This window comes from Dermacentor andersoni, chromosome 2 (genome assembly GCF_023375885.2).
Source record: "Dermacentor andersoni chromosome 2, qqDerAnde1_hic_scaffold, whole genome shotgun sequence".
NCBI classification, from domain to species: Eukaryota; Metazoa; Arthropoda; class Arachnida; order Ixodida; family Ixodidae; genus Dermacentor; species Dermacentor andersoni.
The window spans coordinates 101618212-101629374 of NC_092815.1; the positions used below are offsets into that span (position 1 = coordinate 101618212).

An 11163-nucleotide genomic window follows, 5' to 3' on the forward strand; every position below is an offset into this window, starting at 1 on the left:
TATTCTGTGTTGTTTTGATCTTGTGAACGCCTTGAAGGATGTTTTGTGGCAAGTGCGACGTCGCTTCGCGTCATTTTCTGTTACCATGACCTGCTGCGCGTTTGGATGCCAATATAGTTTTAGCAAAGGCAAGAATATGTTCGCGATACCGTCCGGTAAGCGCAACGGGTTAAGAAGAAAGACATGGCTTACCGAATCGGGAGGGAAAACTTCCGACCAACTTCCTCCGCGCGACTATGTGATGTAAGTTGTGGCTCTCTCAGAGTATTGTATGTGCCAGGCTTGCGTATTGTGCTGCGGGCAATAACGTAGTAGATATTGCACAGTTCACTGTGCGTGTTGTCATTTGTACGCACGCTTTAACATGATTTTTACGCAACGTCTGCTTTGCTTATATGCGCACTACGTGGTCGTGTTAGTCATATTTGGTGCGCTTAATCGTTTTGAACGCCAACCGGCTTGAATTCGCGGGCACGCGAGGTTGCGTGCGATGACGTGATTACGAAATTTTTAATATTCAGCGCAGTCCTTTTGATAAAATTTCAGTCTCATATCATGAATGCGCCTCAGGAGAGCAACTCTCTGCCTTTTGTGGTTACTTACTAGCCTTCTTCAGATAGACTAGCTTTGTTTGCCACATTTGTTCGTGTTCCTCGTTGGCGGTCGCCCGGTGGATTTGCGATACAGAGGCACCGATGAAAAGCGTGCGTGCTCTCCCGAAACCATGTTACGCGGTGCGTTCGTCGTCGAGCGACCGCATCATAGGTAATTGAGACGTATGTGCTAATTCGCGTGAGCTTTAAAGTGTGCGAAGCTTAAGATGCGGCGGTGGAGCACTCGCAAAGAAAACGTGCGGTCGCCCGCCCGTTCCCTGGCTGGATTAGTCGTCGTTCGTGCTTAGTCGTTTGCGCGTTCGTTCGCACGCTCGTTTAGTCGTTTGCTCGCTCGTTTAGTTCGCGCGCTCATATAGTCGTTCGCTTGCTCATCTATGCCACTATTAGTTTCTACAGTCACTATGCCTAATTGAGACGCGCTTGCTGTAGGACTCTTACGCTGGTGCGTTTATTTACGCAATGACACAATAAATGGTGCACACGGACTTGTGACTGCAAAAGCAAATCTGTAATGCATCTATGTGAAAATAAGCTGTTGACTTACAACTCGAATGCCGTTTCATATCATTTTAACCTATGGATAACACATCATTTCACTTGCCGCAATTTCGGCCGCGTCATGGCGGGGGGATTCTTTGCGCGATCATGACTTCACTAATAAAGTCATGTCTCGCAAATGTTACTTAGAAGGGAGTGCAACCGTCCTCAATGCATGCACCTCAGTGCAACTCGGTTCGCGAGAAGTACGTCACTTAGTAAACGGACGAACCAACGCACGATGAAGTGTTATTCGTGATAAGTCATTAAGCTGAAAAAATTACTGAAGGCCACAGTGGTCTTGTTTGAGATTGAGACAAGCATTGTTATCGCGCTCCCGCTTCGCGCACGAATGCTAAAAACTCATTTTATTTTCTTGTGTACGCACAGTCGCGACTCGATGATCGGCCGCGGTATTTCTGTCGGCGTTGAGACACGAGAAACATAATAGCACCAGCGCCCACCTCTGAGGCTTTGCGCGCGCTTAGATTGGCAAGCACGCACGTTGGCGGCACTGTAGTTTGTAATACACTTTCGAACCTCCAGAGCAGTGATCTCCGTCAGCCTTTGTACGTCATAGCTGATACGCGCCGCGAATTCACGTGGTAAGGGCGGCGCGGATTCTTTGGGCTGAGGGCTTGCTGGAAGCCAAGAGGTTGCCATTCGATGGTAAACGTGTTATTTACAACCATTCACAAGATCTTGCTACAGGCCCTTGACAAATGTTGCGTACCTAATTGTAGGGCACGCGATACATTCGCAGTCGTCAACGCACAGCGTTAACACTCCTTCAGATACTTTTTTAAGAAATAGTTATCAAAAAATGAAGCAAAAGCCGCCGTTACCGAATCTGTATAAGCATCCGACTAGAAATTCTATGCTGTACACGAAGTTACGTGGAGCTGGAAAGCCAACGTGAACGCCTAAAGAGCACTGCCTTGCTATGCGTGCATTCACTCTGCGAAAGGTCGTCTGCTGCGCTCGAGCATCGTAGGCGGCGCCATGGTCGAGGAGGGAGCGTGAAAGAGAGGAGAAACGAGGAGGAGTGAGGGCGGAGGAGGAGAGTGGCACTACTTTACGAAGTTTCAGGGGCTTTACTCTCTCCACCTTACACTCTCTTTCCTATTTTATCCCCCGACTTATCTCCCCCCCCCCCCCCCCAGGGAAGGTTAGTCAGCTGGAACTGCCTCTGGTTAACGTCCCTGCCTTTATATGCCTCCTTTCTCCCTCTTTCGCACATTAACAGGTACAGCGTCAAGCCGTCGTACATATTATATATATATATATATATATATATATATATATATATATATATATATATATATATATATGGCTTCCCGGTGGGCCCCCTCCTGAACGGATCCAGTCGCTCAACGGAAGTGCATGCAAACCTGATGTACCAAACTTGTAAAAATGTGTGGTTACCTAACGCAGGGCGTAGCCAACGAGACGCTTTTCTGGTTAATTAACATCACTGCCTTTTCTTTTCCTTTTCTCTATCTCTTCCTTTCTCATCCACGGTTTGTATTCGCTCTTACGTGTTTGTGTGTTATAGCATTCAAATCGACATGGAATCTTTTCTGATAACATTGCACTTCAGCCTAAAATTAAAATTTAGAAAACGTATGCATGCCTCTGCATCTGTCTATCCATGGACAGGTGGAGGCCAGTAAAAGTGATTCGCGCGTTTGGGACTAAGGCTTAAAAAAAGAAAACTAAACAAAAAGAAATAAAAAGCCCAGGAAGGAAAAAGAAAGGGAAAAAATGTGGGGAGGGGGGGGGGTTGGTTAAAGAGGAGCAGAGAATTTAGAATCGGGAGAGGTTACATTCATTCCTCTCTCGAGATCGCCGATTGTCTATCGAAGCGAAGTCCTCAGAAAAGAAATCAGAAGAATGACATACCAGAAAACACGAAGAAAAAAAAAAGGGAGATAAAGGAAGCCAATACGAAATGATGACCGAGTCGATACTGCGTGGGCGTTGGCGTGCAAACACCGCAGGGGTGGCGGCTTGACAATCTACGCATTGTGGCCTCACTCCGTCCGCACCTCTCCCGTGGTCAAATAGCGGAAGGAATACGTGGTGCCTGTGAGCTTGCACAGCTCGCGGGGTGGGTTTTGTTTGCCTTCGCGCGGAAAAGAAAAAAGTGTATGCACAGTAAGGAACGACAAGACATAAAGGAAAGAGAGGGGAGATATTTAACATTGCGTGAAAGCATGCATGGTTTCCCCACCCGCGCAGGAGAGGCGGGTGTGTGGCTTGTTACAACGGCGTCGGCTATTGTGGACGTTGTATGAATGAAGGACGAGCCTTTTGTTTAGCGATCTAGTGGCGGGGAAAATTTAGGGGTTGCGAATCATCACCTGCCGTTGACGGGCATCAAAGTGGCTATAGCAACGGCCTCGCAGTTTGTAAGGCATTCAAAATGTACTCAGATTGTCTAACAATTGTTTTCTCTTTCTTTCTCTATAGGCTGAATGACGATCGTGTATAGTTGTCCTTATGTGGGATCTTTTTTTTTTTTTTTTTAGTGGAAAATGGACCACATTTGCATGTGACTCTCCAAGCCAGTGCATCGATCGCCATCACGCAGCTTTATTCATGAAGACAAACTGCGTTCCAGTTTTGCGAATTCTCCTCTGTCTTGATAATGCTGAATAGGCATCGTAGCATTAATGATGCTCTGTATGAGTATCATACCTCAATGCACGATTTCGCGTCTGTACCTCACCGTCTGTCTATATACGTAGCTTTCAACTCCAATTTATTCGCATATCTTTCTCTCCGCTTTGTAACTTTCAGTAACACGAGATTTGCACGTCGCCCATGGGTCTTTGTCTCTGAGATGTATAGTCTTGCTGGAAACGAAAGAAAAAAGCAAACTTTCGTGAAAGGAGACAAGATACATTAGAGCGTTGGTGTCTATCCAATACGAAAAACGCATGACCCTGCGGTGCACATGTGAGAAGTTAGTACCGGAGCATATCGCCGAATAGGTAGCGTTCAGTTGGTAGCTCCTTGGAATAGGAAAGACTGACGTGGGAGGGAGTCGGAAAAAAAAAAAAAAATCACGCTGTGAGTCTGCTCCTCGGTCAAAGTATATATGAGGAGGTTTTGTAGATGAGTAGAATGAAGAATGCCCTTATGGGTGCCGCTAAAGTAGGGCGCCAGCCCAGTGTCACAGAAAACGGGGCAATCTTGGCGCAGCATAACCTGAAGCAGTTCTTCTAACAAGAAGTTCAGTGCAGCTAGTTTAATGAAGAAAGTTATTCCACCTCTAAATTCCGTACACGCCTTTTCTTCTTGAGGTTTGTAGCGGCCAGACTATCTTTCACGGAAGCATCATATTTCTTATCTTCAACTGTGCCAGCTGTCTGAGTGCGTTTTAGATGGGAGAGAACACCAACAAAATTTTCGGTGCAACAGTTTCATTCGAAGCACGCCTCGACGAGGTAGCGCCACCCAAGTGGCACGCGTGCATCCCAGAGCGCGCCGCTCGCCGTCGATCGTTTGCGAGAGCTGCTCCGGCGCGTGCCGGCGAGCGCCGAGCGCGCGCCGCGTTTCTTTTTTTCTTCTTCTCCTCCTTTCTTGCCGGTTCTCCTTCTTATATTTGCTCCCTCTCCTGAAAAACCCAATGGCATTGTGTGGCGGCGCCTTCAATCCCGCCCTTTGAGCCACTCGACATGATTGGCCCCGCCGACCCTGTGACGTCAGGCGCGACCGGCTCCCGACGGCTGAACAGGCCAATAACAAAGCGACGCTCCAAGAGAATCAATCTGCGCGCGCGGTGCGTGCGGTGGGAGAGAGAGCGGCGCGAATCTCGCCGGATTCCGCGTTTGTTTTCGCCGCCGTCGGTGACGCGGCGCTTTCCTTCTTTATTTTTTTTTTTCTCCCGCCCTTTTCATTGCGCCTCGTACGCGGGGATCCCTGGCTTGTTTCGTCGGTGGCTGCAGGAGCAACCGGCAGCGTCGGCGGCGACTGTGGTAGTGGCACGAGCGTCGCGCGCGTCGTGGGGGTGCCTTCCTCTTCCCCACCACCCTTTCTGCTTTCTCACCCTGCTGCTTTGGCTTTGGAGTGACGCCGCGATGTCGACTAGTCGCACACGTCGTCCGCTGCCTCCGCTCCGTGGACGCTGCACAGACGCCGGTCGCGTGCCGGTCTGCTCTTGACTCAGTGAGCGGTTCCCGCCAGCGGCTCGCCGAGCCCACCTGCGCAGCGCGCGTGCACGGCGAGGCAAAAGCCGAGGCCTCTTAGAACTGCTCGCGCCAAGACATTTCTGAAAGACAGACAGAGACACCCCAGCCCAGCTCCGGCATGAAAGTCAGCATCACCTGTCCACCGGCTACGATGACGACAGTGACTCAACCGCGGTTCAACGCCCCTTTGGCTTGACGTAGCAGCGGAGCCGCCTGTCGAGGCAACCCCCACACCGCTCGCCGCGGCCTCGATCCGAGGACTACGAGGCTGGGGCGTTCCTGCTCCGAGAACGTTGTGTGTGTTGGCAATTTGCTTCTGTGTGTGCGCGGATCCCGCTTCGCGGGAGCCCCACGTGCAAGGCGTCAAGATTGCGTCCTACCCTGCATCCGTCGTGTCGGCCGCGTTCCCGTTCGCGGGCTTCGACTATCGCTTTCCGTACGGAGCTCTGCCCCCGCCGGCGACGCCGAGGGATTCGGGCGCACCGCACGGCATCCCGTTGTCCCTTTTGGACCGTGGCCCCCTCGGCGACCTGGGTGCGCGGTCGTCTATCCCGCCGACCTCCGTCGGAGGAGGCCCCTCGCCGCTCCGTCCAGCGCCGCTCACGTCGGCACCTTCTTCGTCGTCGTCCTCTTCGTCGTCCGCCGACTCGCACGTCAAGCGTCCCATGAACGCCTTCATGGTGTGGTCGCGTGCCCAGCGACGCAAGATCGCGCTGGAGAACCCCAAGATGCACAACTCTGAGATCTCCAAGCGGCTGGGCACCGAGTGGAAGCACCTGTCCGAGTCCGACAAGCGGCCCTTCATTGAGGAGGCCAAGCGACTCAGGGCACTGCACATGAAGGAGCACCCGGACTATAAGTACAAGCCGCGCCGGAAGCCTAAGAGCATGCTGAAGAAGGACGCACACCACCACCGTTTTCCCTTTGCCCTGCCGTACATCCCGGGTCCAGGAGACTACCTCGGCCTGGCCGCGGGCCTGCCGCGCTCTCTCTTCTCACCGCATCCGCGGATCGCCATTCCGTTTCCGCAGCATCCGGCCGCCATGGCCTCGCTGCAGCAGCATCAGCAGCCGTCGCCAGCTCCGTCACCGTCGCAGGCGCGGTCCACCTCTCCGAGGTCCTGCCACACGGAAGAGAACAACAACCGGCCGTCATCGTGCGATGACGTCGTCATCGGCTCCGGTGGCCGCAAGCTGAGTTCTCCGTCCTCGCTGTTGGCGACCGCCTCCTCGTCGTCGCCCCCCGCATCTTCGGCGTCTACAACCCCGACGTCGGACCCCGCGGCGCCCCCCGCGTTCAAGGCGTTCCTGCCGCCCTCGTACGCGTCGCCGTACGTCCCAACGACGTCGTCAGCCGCCGTAGCCGCTGCCGCAGCGTCGTTCTACTCGGCAGCTGGACTGTCATACCTGATGCCGTGCGGCTGCGGCTCGCCGTACGCCGGAGGTGCGGCCGACCCCAACTGTCGGCAACACCTGGGGCCCGCGCCGCCAGTTCCGCCCGTGTCGACATCGTCTTCGCTGTTCGCGTTCAATCCGTTCCTCAAGTCGGTCGAGTCCGGTCTGCCTCCGGGCTACGCGGGACACGCGGCCATGGCTGCGGCGGCTGCCGCCGCGGCTGCAGCGGGCTCCCTGCTCGACGATCCGCAGTCCATGTCTCCGTCGGCGGCCGCCCACCTGCTCGGCCTCTACTCGTCACTGGCCAGGCCCAAACCGCACGACGCCCGGCTTGAGGTAGGCGCTTCTTCTCCCAAGCCTTTGTGAGGTGCGCGCGTGTACGCTTGGAATTGTCGCGCTGCTTCTATGAAAACGCGGACGGGAGCGTGACTGTGAACACACTTAGCCGTTTGAGAACAAGCGGCGAGATTTATTAATTGCATGTGCTGAGATCAGACTGTCTGCGACTAAACTAACGTGGAGACAAAGCGTGTGCGTTTAGGTCATTGATCACGGCGCTGACACGTGGACGCAGACTTCGAAAACAGCCCTCTTTGGTTGGTTCTACGAATTAGTCGTAACTTGTAAAGGACGAAGTGCAGTTTAATTCGCTCTGCAGTCAACACAGACGTCGCTGTGGAAGGGGACTATCATCACATTAGGTGCCTGCCAGATTAGCGGACAGCACTGGCATGTGATTTCTATTGATCGGAGCCGATAGTGAATGGCCTGCACTGGATGTACTATCTCTTACGGTTGACTCAGTATTTAGCCGTGAGATACAGCTGCGATAGGTCACAGAGACATGAGAGACTGTTTATGCATATAGAGATGTCTGTCTATAGGCGTTGCCACCATTGAGAACGGACCGCACTTTATACACATGACGCGAGCGAAGTTTAGGACTCTTAATTATTGTTGCCAACATTAGTAATTCACACTATATTGCCACTTGATGACACTCTTCGTAAAGGGGAGGCTTTCGTTTTCTGTATGCTTTAAAAGCTTCAGTCACCAGAACTATAACGAAGGCTTGCGCCATGCACCGAGCACTCTGTTCTTATATATATATATATATATATATATATATATATATATATATATATATATATATATATGCTTTCCTCAGAAGCCCTACAATTTAGACTTCGTGCCCCCTCCCCCCTCCTTCCCAAGAGTGTTTAGATGCATGATCATTATACACTTCATACTTGTGCGTAACATATGTACAAACATCCTGGTGCGCAGTTCTCTTTCCTTTCGTTATCATCTGATCTCGTTATCCGTGTTACCGTACAGCAGACCAAGTCGATTGATAATGCCATGTAATATATTGAAAGTTTTGATGAAGAAGGAAAATATTCATATTTATTGCAAATTCGCATGGTGCTCACCGTGAGTGCTTTTTGTATTCACAAGCAATACGAGATTGGAAGTAAATAAGAGAAGCAAAACATACAACGACATAGATGGACTCGTCTTTACATAAAAGGTAGACCTCAAGTGCTCAGCGCTTTCAGAACTAGTTCCTTAAACACCCTGTCACCTGGGCACATTCAATCGTGTCTGAGTCAATGCCAGTTGTACAAGCTCATAAACACGCGTCGTCAACCGCGAGGCGTAATCACGAACGTTACCAAAATATGTTACCACATCACTAAGATACCAAACTGTGACTAAGAATCAGGATTGTAACACATCTGATAACGTTAAAATGAATGAAGATATTCTATAGAAGCACGACGGTTGCTCGGTACTTTACATGTATGACCGGACATTTTTGAAACTACAGCTTAGTGCTTCGGAACGTTTTAGCGATTCTTAGTGCACAGTTTTATCAAGTCAAGCGCCTCAGTGACCATTGAGTACGAACCTAATTTTGCCTTGATGTGATCGCTTTCGAAAAAAGGCAATTGAGGTCGAGCTCAATGACGATTAATTGATTAATTCATTGATTTACTTTAACGTCCCAAACTAACGCTGAGGATATACGAGATATTTGAGTGCTCTAGATTAATTTAGACCACTTGGTGTATTTTTCTTTTACCATGCTGCTAATTCGAAGTACATTTGCATTTCACGGCGAACAACAGACATATAAGACGAAGGACCGCGGATCTTGGCCGTTAGTTCATTCAATCACGCCTTAATTGGTTTAGGCAGGACCCATTAAAAAGATGACACAAACACAAGGACACGCGCTGCATGAAACGACGAGACGACGACAGCGAAGGCGTGACACACGACAACGGCTCCCGGTCAACGACGACGGCACGATGGTCACAACGGGGCAGACGGTGGCATTGATGACGACACGCCGCTGACTGACATCTAGGACGGTCGTCACGTGGTACTCTCAAAGTCACGTGGAGTCTCCAAACGTACGACCGCTGCTCGCGTTCATTAACTTAATTGAGGTGAAAATTAGGGTCACTGCAGTGTATAGAGATGTTGTTGCGCTCCAACACGATCAGGGTACGACAGGCGCGGCGATCGAACACGTGTCCTCGTGCTCGGCAGTGACCATTGACGACAGAAAGGAAAGGCAGGAATGTTAACCAACAAAGAGTCCGGTTTGCTACCCTGCACGGGCGAAAAGGGATTTAACTGGATAGGAAGGGAGAAAGACGAGTATAGAAACGGGAATCGCCGTGAAAAATTCCAAGGCGGCACACGTCACAATCACAGCCTCCGCAGACCGCGCAAGAAGGGAACTTTAGTGCTATGGCTGCCTCTAGCGCATCACGTTCGTTGTGACCACTGTCTATAGTATATTTTACTTTGTTAATAGCCGTTTGTGTATGTGTCTCTAACGCAGCACGAAGGCTAGACAAGTCCATGTACTAGCCACCATTGCTATGGTAGCTTAACGAACGCACCCCAATCTATACAGAAATTATAAGGTAATTTTTGTAGGAAACGTTGCGATGGAAAGGGCTTGTGTGACAGAAGTATGAGCTACCACATGAAGGCCGGTACGCAAACCGGAGTTTAGCTACATAATAATGGAACTATAGAAAGGGAAAGGGGGTTGGGGCGCTGCGGAAGAGAAAGGAACTGGGAGGGACCGCATACTAACCCAACAAGTGAGTCACTTATTTCCGTAGACGTATAGATTTTACGGCGAGTGGGTAATTTCTTTTAGCGTACTAAACTAATTTGTGTTGCCGAAATAACGTATACTGTCGGTCCACCTATATTTCTCTGTTTCATTTGTACTTTTCGGGCTTTTCGACGAATTGCAGGTAAGAAGAAGGCTGATGGAACGTGCACAGCAGCGCGAACACAAGAGCGCCATACGTTAACTGTTCGAAATAAACAACCTAGTCGTTATCATCGTCATCATGACAACATGGTGCTTCTTTTCTCTGTGTTCGTAGTGCCGGGAGTCGTGATCGGAAATGTGGGCGAGGGGGAGCGCTGCTACATTCTGGATTTTACAGCGAGCCGCTTACCAAAACTTTCTCCAGCCGTGCGCCGTCCGCAGACGTAAAGCGAACTCCGGTGGTTTGAAGAAACGAAGGCGTCATTAATCATTGCCGAAGGCGGGACCTTACGCTCCTCATATTGGTGCTCCAGCCAATTACGAATATCGCCAGAGCGCGGGCACTGAAGTCTGCAGTGGCTCGCGCTATGTTCGCGCCGCCGTATAGACAGAACTGTGAACACGCTATCGGGTAAAAGAAGTTAAGCGTGGTACTGGAGGCTGTTCGGCATTTTATAAGAGGCAGGAGACGGGTAGTTGAAAGGCAGGGAGGTAGGTTATCCAGGACTATAAGCCCGGTTGGCTACACCCTGCACTGCGCGAGGGAGAAAGGGGAGGAAAATATTAAGAGGAGGAGAGGACATCCACTGTTGGTGTCGCCGACATAGTGACAGTTCTCTGCTCTATATGTTTGGCTGGTTAAAGTCGCGCATGGGCAAGAAAACTGTATAACGATAGTTTTCCAAGCAGACAATTTTTTTTTTGAAATTGAGCACCCTCCTTTTCTAGGATCCGTAAGCACTATATTAACTATGAAGTGTCCTCAGGCGCAGTGAACAAGTAGCAGCCGACTTAGAACATGCTGAACTGGCAAGCAAAACGTCCTAATTTTTAAAACACGGTGCTTTTTCTAGAGACATTGCTGTTGATGATTTCTGTCGGCTCCAGGGGCACGGGGGATCTCAATAAATTTGTTCGAAACAAGTAGCCCTCTGGCATAAGCCGTCTTGAAATGAGGAAACTGCAATATGCCATAAGGTGATTAGTTAATCACTTAATTATGAATGTTTGTTAATTAGTCGATAATGTATTTCAACTTCTTGTGCAAGTAATGCCCGCCTCTTCGAGTAGACGAGCTCATGCACTAGAACACTGTTATCTGCCACAGGCAATTGAAA

The 11163-nt window shown here is 50.3% G+C and overlaps 1 protein-coding gene across 1 annotated transcript; it reads left to right on the top strand.

The window, feature by feature from the left end:
• Positions 1 to 5511: 5511 nt before the first annotated feature.
• Positions 5512 to 10131, top strand: LOC126541522 (uncharacterized; the record flags this gene model as incomplete). Its single annotated transcript, XM_050188316.3, has 2 exons — positions 5512 to 7077; positions 10026 to 10131. Coding segments are annotated over 2 exons (1626 nt in total), but the record flags the coding sequence as incomplete, so codon positions are not given.
• Positions 10132 to 11163: the final 1032 nt, after the last annotated feature.